Genomic DNA, 16,727 nt, shown 5'->3' on the forward strand with positions numbered 1-16,727 from the left:
TGTAGAATTGCTGGGTTGAAGATACATAGTTATTTTTCAGGCATTAGCTACTATTTAACCAAATTGCCTCCTGGGAGGGTTGGGCTCATATGCACTTATTATGGCATCTGAGGGTCTCCTTAACCACAGCTATATGAGACAGTGAACAGGTGACCAGCCATAGCAGATAGGACAACTCCCAGTGCCATGGTTCTGGGGAAAAAACAATCTGGGGCATGAAAACCAGTTTCATCTCATACCTAGTATAGGATTGGCATGAGGCCACCATAGGTATTTGGGTCAGTTAAGTCTGGGATTTTTAGATATTGGGTTTCTGGGCTGGGTGAGGATGGATGGACTGTTTGCTGTCCTAGGTTGAAGTCTTTTCCACTAGTAGATCGGATCGTGTTCTGTGTACTGTCAGGTCTAGTGTTCTGTTAATGGAGACATGTTTAAAACAACGTTTGCTAGATTGAAATATGCTTAAAAGTACAACTGTACAAGTGAATTTATTAAAAGATGAGAGATGGCAAAGTAGCCTACACACTTGGAATCTAGAGAAAACATTGCACAGTATTTAGTTGTCTTTGGAAATGTTTGCTAAGCATCTTATTTCAACATGGAAAGGTACTCTGCTGGCACAGTGGTAGTTCTGTGAGTTTCACTTTTGGGTCTTGGGAGAGAATGGAGAGAAGAGGCTAGGCAAATAATTGGCAAGGAAAGGGAACAGCTACAAGTCTGCTAACAATGCAGCCTTGTTTACCCACTCTCTGCCTATCTGGATTTCTGAAACTGGATTCCTTGGCTCTGTGAACTAGTTAGCACATGAGCACTTCTTTCATGCTTGGAATTGAAAGCATGCTGGAGAGAACATAGTCATGTATATCTTAGTTGGACGAGTGCATTCTGTCACTGTTAGGACTTGGTAGTATAAAGGGATTAATAATGAGAAGTGAGCTGGGAGTGATTTATCAGTGAAAGTATCTGGAATTGGTTTTAAAGTCTGTTTGTGTCATAGACTTTTCAGAGTGAAGAGGTTACATAAAAGACTATTAATGTTACTCTTGAAGCCAGAAGTCTCATAGTCAAAATGTTAACATTTTTTATTGGTAAAGCAAAGGAGCAAAGATTGCTTTATTTAGTAGGTAGGGCCTTGATTATGAGAAAAATCTAATTTTACCCCGGAGACTCTTTCAAAGAGTACTGCTTCTGACTGAGTGGTATCTGTTTTGTAAAATTTAGGTGACATTGTTATTTCACCTAATTTTTGGTTGATCTGCTAATTTTTACATTTTTATTATAAGAATGAACCAGACACTAGAATATAAGGGTACTTTTCTCTCTAATTTTAAGAGTTTTGAAAGAGTCATTTATTTGGGAATGGTGAGGAGAAAACTATGGGCAAAATTTAGAATATCAACCTTGTTACTGAAGGAGCAGAGGAAATGTTTTAAGAAGTCACATATCAGGGCCTGGCGCGGTGGCTCATGCCTGTAATCCTAGCACTCTAGGCCGAGGCGGGTGGATAGTTTGAGCTCAGGAGTTCGAGACCAGCCTGAGCAAGAGCGAGACCCCTTCTCTACTAAAAATAGAAAGAAATTATATGGACAACTAAAAAAAATATATATATATATAGAAAAAATTAGCCAGGCATGGTGGCACATGCCTATAGTCCCAGCTCCTTGGGAGGCTGAGGCAGGAGGATTGCTTGAGCCCAGGAGTTTGAGGTTGCTGTGAGCTAGGCTGATGCCACGGCACTCTAGCCTGGGCAACAGAGTGAGACTCTGTCTCAGAAGTCAGATACCAGGTTTTTGTTAACATGTGTCATAAGGTTGCTGTGGATATTGGGCAGATAACTTCTCTTACTCTGGTTTTTCTCTTGTGAAATATTTCCTTGTGGTTATTAACAAAGGCACAATGAAAAGTTACTTTTAGTATAATTAGAAATTTAAAGTTCTGTTATCTGCTTAATCACTGAATTTTTGTTTATGTTTTTAGCATTGGTTGGATGGTACAAAAAGCATCAAAAAGCAAGTAAAAAGTAAGTGTTGAAAAATTATTTGTGAAAAAAAGGAAATTGAATATATTAGAAACTCTGGTAAGGGCATAAGAAATCATGTTTCAGATGAATTTTTTAGTATCTCTATTTTCTAAAAATCATTTTATTCTGATATTACTGACTCACTGCCCAAGTTATATAGGTTTGATACTAATCTAGATTCAAGTGCCTTGGGGTTTAAGTAGGAGAAAGCCTTGTAGCTTATAAATGGGTTAACTTCCCATGAAATAACTGTTGTATAGTAATTACTTTTGTTGGAATTTTCCTCTTTGGCTCTGTTTGGCATCTGCCCTGCTATAAAAAATATTATGAGACTGCAATATATTAAAACTAAGGGTAATGAAATGAAACAATTCACATAAAATGTCAGTAGTATTCCTAGCAGTAGTTGGGGGAAACTAGTTTCCAGTCCCTAATCCAGCTTGTTCTCTGTACTATCAGTTTTCAGGCTACCTCAACTCCTGTCTTTACAAAATAATGGGACCACTGAGAATATAGAGATTAGTGAACTTGCTGAAGTGAATTTGAAAGTGTGGGAAGATTCACTATGAGTAATTAGTAATAGGCATTCCTCCGTGTTCTTAAGAAATACAGCTCAGCAAGTTTTCAGGGCTTTTAGATTACACAGTCAAGACTTTCATTTGATGCCTCTGGCCCTGAACTGTTAGAGTTAATCTAGAGCTGTCTATTCTTGGCATGAGAGATGATTGTCATAGCACTATATGGTGGTTGGTACATTTAGAAAAAGCCTACTGATCTTTTTGTGTCAGGTATAAGCCTGGGATTGAACTTGAAATGATGCTCCAATAACTTGTTGTCTTCTATCTCACTCCAGTAGATTGTTGACAAATTTACTGGCTGAAAATTATTGCTCTTTAAATAGTTTAATAAAATAAAAGCTTTTCTTTCTTTTTTTTCCTAATGGCAGTTGGTTCACCCTATTGTCTACATCTTCGAGTTAAGTTTTATTCCTCAGAACCAAATAATCTTCGTGAAGAGCTAACCCGGTAAGAACACTGTCTAGAGTTGTGCAGGGGTATTTTGGTATGTTTGGAGGATTGTCTTTAGAATTGTTTCCAATTTATAGACAACTAATGAAATGGATTCCTTGCCCCCAGTAATAAGACCTCAGATAATAGAATTTTATTCTGGGACAGTGTTTTAAGTGTGTGAATTTTTTCCTTTATTTATTGGTTTTCAAAATAGAGTTCGTTCCCTAACATCCTCCAAAGGTGACTAGTGAATTCTTTTTTTTATTTTATTTTATTTTTTTGAGACAGAGTCTCACTCTGTTGCCCAGGCTAGAGTGCCGTGGCATCAGCCTCGCTCAGAGCAACCTCAAACTCCTGGGCTCAAGCGATCCTTCTGCTTCAGCCTCCCGAGTAGCTGGGACTACAGGCATGGGCCAGCATGCCTGGCTTATTTTTTCTGTATATTTTTAGTTGGCCCACTAATTTCTTTCTATTTTTAGTAGAGACGGGGTCTCACTCTTGCTCAGGCTAGTATCGAACTCCTGACCTCGAGTGATCCACCTGCCTAGGCCTCCCAGAGTGCTAGGATTACAGGTGTGAGCCACCGCGCCCGGCCCGTGTATTCTTTTTTTAAGTATTGCTATCAACTCATAGATTTTAAACAGGATTGATGTGTTTCAGTACATTGCAATATTATGTTTATTGATGTTCACAATAATCTTTGGCCCGTGGGAGTTTATTCAAATTGGCTCCTGACTTTTGTGACTCATTGAAATGCCATTGATTAATGAAATACATTAGCTCCTTGTTTGGTTTGAATAGTTTTGAATAAACATTATGCTGTGTGCACTTATTTTTATTTTATCCTCCCTCCTTGGTATTTCTTCACTGGACTCTGTTATACATCTGTGACTCCATGTGTACATATTATTTATTAACTGAAAAGGTTGAGTTGTTGTAGTCTTTTCAGAAGGGTTTCCTTTTGAACACCCTGACAATGAGATTGTAGCTATCACCCATAGTTTTATCCCTACCTGTATCCCTTCACCTGAGAGAGGTGGATGTGTTGTCAGAGTAAAGTTAAATTAGATGTTAGAGCTCTTTCTCAACAACTTGCTTTAAACATCTTCTCTAAGATTGCTGTGCTGTATACACTCTGTGGCTTGCTATTCCTTGCTGGTCATGCTTCCATCCTGATGCTTATTGCCCCTTTTTTGGTATTATTTTTCCTTTATATACTTCATTGTGGGTAAAATTTTATAATTAAGAAAATTCTCAAATTAGAAGAGTAAGATTATTTTTTCACAATAGATTGTTTAATTAAATTTGTGTCTTATTTTTCTTAGATATTTATTTGTTCTTCAGTTAAAACAAGATATTCTCAGTGGAAAGTGAGTATTAGTTATTTAAGGTAAACTGTACATTTTCTTTGGTGGTTGAAAAATTATTTTGAAAACAAGTTCATAGTTATAAGAAAGAAATGGGCAACATCAAGTATGTATTTTCATTTATCTTAAAATGAAGGTTATGAAATTGACTTGTATAACAAATTTGTGTTTTGGTTTCAGATTAGAATGTCCCTTTGATACAGCCGTGCAGCTGGCAGCTTATAATCTGCAAGGTAAGCAATTCTCACCCTTAAATTAAGACTAAAGTATAATCCTTTTTTGTGTCTTTTTAGTTAAAGAATTTCAAAAGATTCAAATGATGTGCAAGAAAAGAAACATTGTTTTTGTGTTAACTTTGGTGTCAACATCCAACTCTGACTTGTTTTAGAGCATTGCCTTCTTTTTCTTCCCTTTTGTTTAGTTGCTTTCTTTCTCTCTGTAGCATTTTCAAACAAAAATTACAATCTACCTGATAATTCAATAAATGTTATGGTCAGACCCTCAGCTAATTTTTTTAAAATGCATAATGTATGAGTAAATTGTTGTTGAAGCCATAGCGTATGCTTTCTTTAGTCTTAAAAAAATAAATCCATGGGGAATTATTTAGAGCATATTTAAAAATTCCTGATGGTCATTTTAAAGTGTTTTCTAATAAGTGAAATTAATGAAAAACTCACTCTCGTACCTTATAACATTGAGCAAATACTGTTAAATTTAGGAATTTTTTAAAAATTGACACTATGAAAGAAAACTATAATTTTAGTTCTTGTTCACAAAAATGAAATATTCTGATGGGAGTATAAGTATATATACTAGAATACATAAAAATTATATTTAATGATTACCAAGGCATTAATAATTTTATGGATTTTTTGTGATTTCATATTTACTCCAATCCCTCTAAGATCAGTAGTATTTATTTGCCATTATATAGATAATAAGACTAATGTTTTATGGTAAACCTAATATTTTTGCTTATTTTGTGCTTCCACTGTTGAAGAAAGCGTATTTTCCTGTTGACACAGGGACTGGTGACTGGAGGAAATTAAAGTACTTTAAAAATTTGCCAATAATGTAAATTTTTTTTCATCTAAACTTACTTCCATTTATTTACTGTCCTAATCTGTCTCTAAATTAAAACCTGTTTTCTCATTAGCAGAATATCAGATAGAGCCTAGCTTGGGAATGCTATGCCCTTTAGCATTGTAATGATGGGAAATGTCTAATTGCCTATTTTCTTGAAAGCACACTTTTCATATTCCGTTATTTCCTCTGTGAGACTAATTCTAAAACCTCTCAGATCTACTAAACTATAATTTTTAATATCTGCGATACGCCACTAATTATTTCATATTCTGTCTGTGCCTCATTGTGTTTCATGATAACTGAAGTGTATGCTTATTGAAAATAGGACTTATATATTTTTGTGTATTTTAACAAAAGTTTGACTCATGGTAGTGCTTAATGATACTTATTGTTTGGTTCATATATGTGACTCTGTTATATTCTTTCTTAATCCTACTTAAATCTTTTTAAGTAAAAACTCTTTCCTACTTTTTCTTCCATCCATGGCACCACTATTTTTCTGCATCTCTTTGTCCCATGTCTAATAGTTTAACCAAATCCTACTAATTGTTAAGGTCCTTAAGAAAAAATTTGTTAAAGTTATTGATTATTCCTGTCTTCATTAAAATGAGCTCCCTGTTGCTCATTTATGATTTTATACTTTATCCAAATAATTTTTTTTACTAGCTTTTTCACAACTTCAAACCCAATTTTTCTTTATCATTTTATTTTTTTTTATTTCTTATTTCTTCCTGCTATCTTCTTCCTTCAGATATCATTTTAATATATATTCTGAACAACATTATGTAGCAGATTTAGTTTGGTGTGCTTTTTTTTTTTTTTTTTTAAACAGAGACAGAGTCATGCTCTGTCGCCCAGGCTGGGGTGCAGTGGCCCAGTAATATAATAAATAGTTCACTATAGCCTCAAATTTCTGGTCTCATGCTATCCTAGTGCCCCAACCTCCTGAGTAGCTGGGACTACAGGTGCATGCCCACCATGCCTGGCTACTTTATAAAATGTTTTTGTAGAGATGAGGTCTGGCTGTGTTGTCCAGGCTAGTTTTCTGTCTGGGTGCTTCTCAAAGACATTGTGGTCCAAACAAAAGATTAATTTCTTCAGTAATAAAGTGGGTGTGATAATACGAGACTGATGCGCTGCGGCTGCTCTAAGAGGGCGATGGGGTGTGATGGTATATATTTTCTAAGGTTGCTATAAAGTTAAATGACATGTCTGTAACATGTCCTGTGTGTAGAGTGGGTGCTCAATAAATAATGAGTGATTACCATCACTATTTATTATCTCAAGGTGGTTCTCATGTATTTTTTCTGTCCCCAGCTGGATTTTTTTTATTGAAATGGGACTATGTTAATAAAAGTAAGGTATTCTTTTAAAGGGAAAAATTTCAAAGTATAGAAAATTAGAATTTTTTTTTTTTTTGCCTTTTCTCCCCTTATCTCTAAACAGTTAGTTTAGAGATAACCACAAATGAGTACAAAAATGTTTGTATGTTGTCAGTTCTTTTCCTGCTCCCTCTTCCCCTGATTTTTAAAAGTTATTTCAGTTATTTTAGGGTTAATCATTTTAAATTTCAGGAAGACAAGGACTATATCTTGCAGTGGTATATGGTATCATGTTCTGTGCATATTAATTATATTCTTAATAGATACCAGCTAATTATCTTTTAAGGATTGCTAAATTTTTTCATCTATTTCTTACAAGATCAAAAGGCATATTTCTCTATGGAAGTCTAGGTTTTCAAAAGCTAAGCAGTAAGGTGTGACTACCTTAAGAGAAAGACATTTAATTAAAAATATACCACCAGCAATTAAGGTGATTTGTATGTATGGACTACTAAGTGATAAGTCTAAGCTACCTTCATTTTTGGGAATTGTCTGGGTTTTATTAATTCCTATAGTTTAAAAATCTTTCTAATCTTCTTAGCGATTTTTATTAATAAAATGGATTTTGAAGAAGGATTCAGCAGAAAATAAACTTACTAGTATTTATAAAATATAACTTTTTGAAACTTATGTTTGTAGCTGAACTTGGTGACTATGATCTTGCTGAGCATAGTCCTGAACTTGTCTCTGAGTTCAGGTTTGTGCCCATCCAGACTGAAGAGATGGAGCTGGCTATTTTTGAGAAATGGAAGGAATACAGGTACTTGGCATTTGATCAGGCTTTAACATAGTTATTTCATACTCATTTTCTTCTATTTCTAACCTTGGTATAGAATTCATTTTATATTTATTGTATTTAACATTTTAAATTCCAGAGGTCAGACACCAGCACAAGCTGAAACCAATTATCTGAATAAAGCCAAATGGCTAGAAATGTATGGGGTTGACATGCATGTGGTCAAGGTAAGTACTGTGTTGTGATGCTTTCTAAAGAATTTATTTCTTGGGGACTCATGACTACAGAATTTTTCAATATGAGGGAGGGCGTGGAGTTTGTATTTATATAAGCTAGCGCTGAATACTTTGGATGTATGGCTAGAGGGTTGAGATTAAATATGAATAACTAGAATCTCACAGAAAGGTTCATTATAAGAAAGAAGAGAAATAACTAAAGTCCCTAAAAAGCCACCTCAGTCCTTTTGAGCTATTATTTGTTTTTCTTAAAGCTTTTAAGCCATTTTTTATTCTTTCCCTTTCAAATTACCTTATATCACTTAAGCTAGAAGCTCTGTTAAAGTAATTCAGGAAGCAAACTTGAAAATTTATAGCTTGAGAGGACATTGACAAACTATAGAACAGCTTGTGTAGTGATTTAAGTTATTTCTAATTTAACTAGCAGCAGTTTCCCAGAAAGGCAGTCTTTTCCAAAATTTGTGATTTAAGTGATAAGAAGAATATGGGAAGAAATCTGGAAAAACTTTCTTTGTAGTAGGAGTATAACTGCCCATTTTTAGTGAAGACATACCTTAAAAGTACAGTGTTTTGATGACTAGAAGTAAAAATATATACATGAATTTTTCTGAGAATGTCGTTTTGGTTATTCTAAATATCTTGGAAACATCTTGTATATTAATATTAGCCTGGATATGATTAATATAATTCAAAACAAAATTAAACATATGTATAAAAATGTGAAACTTGTTTTATGCTAACACATTTAAAAATAAATAATTAAAACTAACACATTTTTCTCTCCTTAAATTAGGCTAGAGATGGGAATGACTATAGTTTGGGACTAACCCCAACAGGAGTCCTTGTTTTTGAAGGAGAGACCAAAATTGGTTTATTTTTTTGGTAAGCAAGAGATAGTGTCAAAGATACTTACTGTGGTGTTGTTTTTTAAATGAGTGAAGTCATTTATATCAAGTTAATACATAAACCAGAGTTTGTAAATCAAATAGTTTTGAAAAGCTTATAGATGAAAAGCAACTATCTCCTGTCACACTTCTACTCATCCTTATTCCAGCTCTCCAGAGGCAATTTAAAAAATTCTTCAAGTTATATTTTCCCTTAGTTTCAAGCTACATCCAGATATATTTTATTATAAACATTATGCTTATATATTAAGTGTTCATATGGACATTGCCTCCCTTCCTGTAGCTATGTCACTATTTTTAATATTTCTTGTTCCACAGTCAGTCTCTTTACTCCCCAGGTGTGAGAGGAAGACATTAGTACTTACTTCTATCCCTCCTTTTAAGCTGTGTGTGCTTCTCTTTCTGTTCCAACTTTTATCACCTATACTTTTAAATTACATTTACCTTTTACTTTTGCATCGAGGATAGATTTTACTTGGATTTCATAAACATCATTTAGTCCTTCAGGTTTTGTTTAGTGTTCTAAAAGCTGAGAATCAGGAGTAGTGTTTGCATTGTTACGTCTGTGTCAGAACTAGGCCAGAGCTTAGGTGTGTACTGGTGTTACAGACATACAATTCTGTGGCCCCTAAGCTGTTTACGTCTCACAACAGGCCAGGACTGTTAGCCCAGAGCCTCCGCCATTAAACTCAAATTCTTACCTATCCATTTGCTTTAAATATAGCCTAATAGGTATATTTTTAGCTATTTAGACCCTGTCTGCTTTATGTATCCCACGAAACTATAACCCCTAACGTCCGTTAGCTATAAATAACACAAATTCTATAGGTATGAAAGATCCCAAACCATTGCTGCCTTTCTGAGCTCTCTTACCCAGATACTCCCCACTTGCTGCTGAATGCCTTCCACTAGACACTTAAGCACGTTCTCAGGTTCCTCTCTCTCCGGGGAGTTCCTTTGCCTTCTTACCCTTCTGGGTGATGGCCATGCAGCTGCTGTCTCTGGAAGGTCACCTGCTGTGAAGGACCTAACCTGTCATGCAACGCAGTCCAAACACTGCTCAATAAAGCCCATTGTGCAATACTGCTTTTTCTTGATCAGCCCTGAAATCCATGAACTCACAACTGGTATTATATTTCCTTTCTGTGTAGCTTTTTGTTTTTTCTAGAGCTCTTGGCTCCCCATGTCACACACCCCACACGTCCCTTTAAATTACCTACATTTGTCTTCTCCTTAAGTTCTTTCAGATTTCCAAGGGTTGCATTAAATGGTTGTTCTGTTCCTGATGGAACTGTTTGCTCTTCAGGATGCTGTCCAGCTTTTATCTTGGGACTTCACTTTACCTCAGCGAGCATCGTCTGTTGTCTTCCCATGATTTTCTCTTTTTGTTTTTTTCCCTCCTGGTATATATCCTCAAGTAACTGCCTAAGAAAAGAGAGATAAATTGTTCAAATCCTTGGTTATCTTAAAATGGTTTATTCGTCTCTTACTCCTTGAGAATTAGACTGAGAATAGAATTTTAGGTTGAAAATTATTTCCCTCAAAAAGTTGAAGACAGTATTTCATTTATTTTTGCATCCAAGTGTTTCTGGCTAGAGAATCTCTGAGAGACTTGAGTAGAACACCTTTGCAGTTGTCCCTTGATGAGTGAGGAAGCTGGGGCATTTGTTTCCTCCTCCTTGGGTGTTAATTCCCTGATACTTCCAGCTCGCTTCCAGGCCTGAGAATTCTCTAGGTAGAGAGGTGAAGAAACCACCTTTTGTACCTCTTCATAAGGTTGTTGTGAGAATTGAGTTAATACTTGCAGAGCACTTAGAAGAGTACCTGGGCACGTAGTAGGTACTATGTAAGTATTTGTTACACAGATAAGTGGTATCTCCTCCTCTCTTCCTCCTCTTACTATTTATTTACTGGTTTATTTACTTATTTTAGTAAAGCTCATATAAACAAATTATGTTTCACAGCTATTTTGTATATTTAAAGATTAGTCAGTGGGAGTAATGTATTTTGACATTCACAATTTATAAAAGTATACAGTTCGAATGTGGTAGGTGGTTTAGAATTTTAGTACAGGTGGAAAGATAGAGTTGGAAAGTGGACCATAAAATGAGGTTTAAAAAAATGTATTAGGATATATTTCCTCAAACAAGAATTGCTGTAGAGTTGAAGACCATAATCAGTGTTTTTCTTTATGCTTTTTTTTTTTTCTTTTGAGACAGAGTCTCGCTCTGTTGCCCGGGCTAGAGTGCCGTGGCGTCAGCCTAGCTCATAGCAACCTCAAACTCCTGGGCTTAAGCAATCCTCCTGCCTCAGCCTCCAGAGTAGCTGGGACTACAGGCATGTGCTACCATGCCAGCTAATTTTTTTTTTCTATATATATTTTTAGCTGTCCAAATCATTTCTTTCTATTTTTAGTAGAGACAGGGTCTTGCTCTTGCTCAGGCTGGCCTTGAACCCCTGACCTCAAGTGATCCTAGCCTCCCAGAATGCTGGAATTATAGGCGTGAGCCACCGCGCCCGGCCTCTTTATGCTTTTTTTTTTTTAAAGCTTTTTAAAGCTTTCCTGTATCCAGTTCCTGTGCTGCTGCTTTAACACTGACACAGTTTTACCTAGGCCTAAAGAATCTCTTCATACTTGGGGCCTATGAAATATGTAGCTTTCTTCATTTTCTTTTTCCATTAATATTTTTTTTTTTTTTTTTTTTTTTTTTTGAAACAGAGTCTCACTCTGTTGCCCAGGCTAGAGTGAGTGCCGTGGCATCAGTCTAGCTCACAGCAACCTCAAACTCCTGAGCTCAAGCGATCCTCCTGCCTCAGCCTCCCGAGTAGCTGGGACTACAGGCATGCGCCACCATGCCCGGCTAATTTTTTCTATATATATATTTAGCTGTCCATATAATTTCTTTCTATTTTTAGTAGAGATGGGGTCTCGCTCTTGCTCAGGCTGGTCTCGAACTCCTGAGCTCAAACGATCCGCCCACCTCGGCCTCCCAGAGTGCTAGGATTACAGGCGTGAGCCACCGCGCCCGGCCTCCATTAATATTTTTAATGTCTGATATATGTGCAGTCTCAGCTTTGTCAGAGGTATTGCTTTTGAAACATATACTGTGTTTTTCTGTTATATTGTCTTTTAGATTAGAGGGTTTTTTGGTGGGCAGTACAAGTTACATTTACCCTCCTGTCAATTTTCAATTCAGAAGTTAGATGATTAAATGTGTGCTTGAAGTAAAAACAAAAAAATTGTTTTTTTATTTAGAGGACATTTATTTATAATCTGATTGTTATTCTCATACTATTATAGGCCCAAGATAACCAGATTGGATTTCAAGAAGAATAAATTAACCCTGGTGGTTGTAGAGGATGATGATCAGGTAGGAAGTATGTTGCATTGCTTATTTAACAATGATTATGTTATGTGGTAACTTATATTTTTAAAAGGAGGAATGTACTTCACTGATTTAAAGAGCCATAGAACAGAAACGTAGTATAATTAATGCTTTAAATGATTTCCTGACTCAAGTCACACAATCCTAAACATATAGTTTAAATCCTTACGATTAAAGATAATTTAAAAGTCTATTCTTGTTTCTTCATTGACAATAAATATATCTGAGACATATAAAAAATTACATTTAAGTGACTTTATCTCTGTAGTAACTGATGAAAACAATTAATCAAAAAGGTCTACCTAATATTCTTTTAAAAAGACTTTTGAACTAAGGATTATCTTTTTATCAGTTAAAATGTGGTTCTTAACTGATACATGTGTGCATCTCAGATGCGTTACACTTGGTAAAAGAAGCCAGCCTCAAAAGGTTATGTACTTACTGAATGATTCCATTTATATGACATTCTGGGAAAGGCAAGAAGAATTTTACTATATGCACACTAATAAAATTTAACACATATGCATACATATATAGATAAGAGCACATTGGGCAAAATGTTAACAGTTGAATCTAGATAGTCTAAATATGGGTATTTAGTTTTCCTGTATGTTTAAACATTTTTATAATAAATTCTGGAAAGATTTTTTTTTTTTTTTTGAGACAGAGTCTCGCTCTGTCACCCAGGCTATAGTGCTGTGGCGTCAGCCTAGCTCACAGCAACCTCAAACTCCTGAGCTCAAGCAATCCTCCTGCCTCAGTCTCCTGAGTAGCTGGGACTACAGGCATGTGCCACCATGCCTGGTTAATTTTTTTTCTATATATATATTTTAGCTGTCCAGCTAATTTCTTTCTATTTTTAGTAGAGACAGGGTCTCGCTCTTGCTCAGGTCTTGCTCTGGTCTTGAACTCCTGACCTCGAGTGATCCTCCCACCTCGGCCTCCCAGAGTGCTAGGATTATAGACGTGAGCCACCGTGCCCGGCCAGGAAAGATTTTTAAAAATCTAATTCTTTAATTTTCCTTTCCTAGGTAATTTCGTTGCTGTACTTCTCCCATTTTAAAATGCTTCCTGTGTTTCTCTTCCAGCTTTTATTATATACTGGCATGTTTTTACATGTTTCTGGTCCATTTATAATTTATAATTCACCTTTTCCTCCTCATTATTATCAGTAGTAGTAATAGTAATGCATTTTGATTGTACCAGTGTGAAATGTGGCAAGCAATAGGTGAAGTGAAAAGTATGCATGTTTTACTGAAACTTTGCTAGTATTGAGATTTTTATCTTCTAATGGAATCTTAGTGTTTTAAATTTGATCTTCTTTTAGTAGGCATAGATGTTAGCATTTGATCATGTTTGTTCTTGTATTTCTTTTGGCATTTTATGTTCATGTTCTTCTCTATTGGTCCCATAAATGTGCTATAAGAAATACCAGTGTAAATTCCAACATAAATATTAATAAATAAAAAGCTGAGATCAGGTGTGCATTACTGTGCATCATGATAGTGGCCCTCAATTGATTTGCTATGGTTGATTTGGATATATGTGGACCTAATTAAATACCATCATAACTGGGAAAAAGAATAAAACTGTGGAAATTAAGTTAAAGGTTCCTATATACTCAGAATAAATTTTTTTCAAATTTTTGAATATTGATGTTGAGTTGCTCACATTTCTCTAATAAGAACACGTCTGTTGGTAAATGGTCTTCTGGTTTATATATGAAAGTTTAGGAGATTTTGGTCAATATCAGTAAAATAAAAGAACAGAGTTTATCAGAATCTTGGTTGTGACACATTGCAGCTTAAAAGGAAGCACTGCTTTACAATCAGTAGATCTTGGTGTTCTGTTTTGACTCTGAAATTGTTCATATATGAAATTAGAGATACTGAGTGCTTATGTCCTTGGTATGGTGCTAGGCTGTTTTTTTAATCAGGATGAATAAGAAATACTTCATATTCTCAAGGACATTTTACTGTAGTAGGAGTGTCCAATAAGTAGGTAAGCTATTGTAATAGTTCAATAAGTAGTAAAATAAGAGTGTATAATAGATAAGTCTGCAAAGATATGTGGGCATGTATGTTCATGGTATCATTTGCAATATTGACATAGTCATACACTAAAACAATAGGTAGTCAAGAGAAGTAATTATTGATGTGGGAAGAACTTTATATAGTAAGCGAATGTTTGGCACAATAGTATTTTTATTCTGGGCTTTTCAAAATATGACAAGATTTGCGTATAGAAAACTTTACATGGATTTCATATAGCCGGATGCGTTATTGCAGGGGGATTTCAGCCTTGAATGATTTTGATCTCCTCCCTTGTTTGTCTTTTCTTATAAAGAACAAGGAATGGGGAGATAAATGGCCTCCCAGTACTGATTTGTTAGGTGCTGTTTTAAATTTGCAGTTTATTTAGTTCTTAAGAATTTACAGAATTGTCTTTTTATTTATCAGTGTGAAGGTATGCTCTTACAGGTTTTTTTTTGTTTTGTTTTGTTCTGGGGTTTTTTTTTTTTTTTTGGTCAAAAATCATGCATTTACTCACTGCAGACTAGAGAGGGAAAGATAAATAAGCTTTTTTGATCTCTATCCTGAAGAAGATCATTGACATTAAGCATCAATGTCAAAATTGAAGTATATTTTTGGGGGCTGGGCGCAGTGACTCATGCCTGTAATCCCAGCACTTTGAGGGGCTGAGGTGGAAGGATTGCTTGAGGCCAGGAGTTTAAGACCAGCTTGGGCAGCATAGCAAGAACCCTGTCTACAAAAAATAAAAAAAAAAAGCTGCGTGTGATAGGATGCACCTGTAGTCTTTCGTGGGAGTCTGAGGTGGGAGGATCGCTTGCACCCAGGAGTTCGAGGTTACAGTGAGCTATGATTGTGTCAGTACACTTCAGGCTGGGCAACAGAGGTTAACCCTGTCTCAAAAAAAAAAAGTATGTCGTTCATAACATAATTTGCCCTGTTCTCCTCATTTCAGATGTTAAAAAATACTATCATTGTTTAGTGTATATGAGTGTCAGCTATGTATTTTTTAAAAGCCTAAAAGCAGCTCAATTGAACTAGTTAATATTTCTGCATAGGTTTTAATAACCTAGTGTATGTTTATTTGATACGTTTAATAATTGAAAATATAGAAAAAGTTATACAGGGAAAAGAAATGTTTCTTCTATTCCAGCCATCTATTTTCCTTCTATGTAAGTCACAGAAGTTAATTATTCCAACAATTTTAAGCCACATGTTTTAAAAACTTTTAAACATCTCTAAAAGAAACTGGGATGCATTTTATAATAGGTGGTGCCTTAACATTGTCAACCAGGCAATAATTTTGACATGGTTATCGTTGCCTTCATGTGTGGGAACTTGTCATAGAAAAATTAGCTGAGTTATAATCATTGTTAGTACTACAGGTGTTTAGTTGCTGTTTAAAATGGCTTCAGAAAGGTGACATGTGATTCAGCATTGAAATGAAAACTTGTCATTTATTCTGACTGCAGAAAACGCGTTCAAATAGATCTGTGGTACATATATTTTTCATTAGTGAAATAAATATACATTGTTGGAGAATGATCTCAATTTTATATTTCCTTGCAAAGCAACTGCCTCCTTTGCTATTCAGAGTATTTGGTCTTACCTGCTCCACCCTTCATCCCAAACTACTTAATCAGAAAAGAACATATTAAATGATCCTCAAGATTTTTGTGTACAATGAAGTGTGAGAAGCACTATTTAGCAGAATCTAAGAAAAAAGACATTTAAAAGTAGATGAAGCAATGATGTTTTGAAAGCTATATTAAAACTGAGATATGTGCAGGGGGTTGCCCTGCTACATAGGTTGCATGAAAATCATAGAGATAATAATGGAGTATTTTAAAAGAAATGTCTTGATGACACAGAAGATGATCATTATATCATCAACAAGTGCATTGAAAATGATTCAGAATAGGCAGATACTGAATCTGCCTCTTTGAAAATAGGTTATTTTACTATTTCCTTTTTATGTAAGCATAGATGTGATTAAAATGGTATTTGAGTCTAAATCTAAAAGCAGTCTTTGAGGAAGAAAAATACTCTACCTGATAAGAAAATATGGTCATGATTTAATTGGTGACACTTGTTCCTATTGGGGCATAAAATAATAATGCATCTTACAATTGATGGCATTTTAGGTTTGATCAAATGCAGGATTAGCTTTTGTGTATCTTTTCAAAGGTATTATGTATGAGCAAATGTGTGTGTCAGTTCTTTTACACAGAAGTTAGGATGCTTGTATTGTACGCTGTTCTCTACTCACTTTAACTTTATAGCTTGGAATCATACATAAAGCAGTTCCTTATTTTTTTAAAAAAAATAAACTGAAACTATATACTATTCTAGTATATTGATGTACCCTAGTTTATTAATCAGTTCTCAACTAATTAATATTCACTATGTATTTACTAATTTGTACATTGCCAACTATCTGTAGGATTATGTCCTGAAGGTGGATTTGCTGGCTCAAATGGTTATGTGCATTTGTCCTGGATAGAGATCCTGTATCAAGTTATACTATTATCAGTGTACTAACCTGTTTCCTCAGAGGGAGTTATCAGAC

The 16,727-nt window shown here is 35.1% G+C and overlaps 1 protein-coding gene across 2 annotated transcripts in view; it reads left to right on the forward strand.

Moving 5' to 3' along the window:
• Positions 1–16,727, forward strand: part of EPB41L5 (erythrocyte membrane protein band 4.1 like 5) — a 109,147-nt gene that overhangs the window by 31,970 nt on the left and 60,450 nt on the right. For both annotated transcript variants that reach the window (XM_069461144.1, XM_069461230.1), the window contains exons 4-11: positions 1,978–2,020; positions 2,967–3,045; positions 4,356–4,400; positions 4,578–4,630; positions 7,505–7,625; positions 7,741–7,828; positions 8,631–8,719; positions 12,044–12,113. In XM_069461144.1, the coding sequence (XP_069317245.1) occupies positions 1,978–2,020; positions 2,967–3,045; positions 4,356–4,400; positions 4,578–4,630; positions 7,505–7,625; positions 7,741–7,828; positions 8,631–8,719; positions 12,044–12,113 (588 nt within the window). The remainder of the gene's footprint in view (positions 1–1,977; positions 2,021–2,966; positions 3,046–4,355; positions 4,401–4,577; positions 4,631–7,504; positions 7,626–7,740; positions 7,829–8,630; positions 8,720–12,043; positions 12,114–16,727) is intronic.

This window comes from Eulemur rufifrons, chromosome 1, assembly GCF_041146395.1.
Source record: "Eulemur rufifrons isolate Redbay chromosome 1, OSU_ERuf_1, whole genome shotgun sequence".
NCBI lineage: Eukaryota > Metazoa > Chordata > Mammalia > Primates > Lemuridae > Eulemur > Eulemur rufifrons.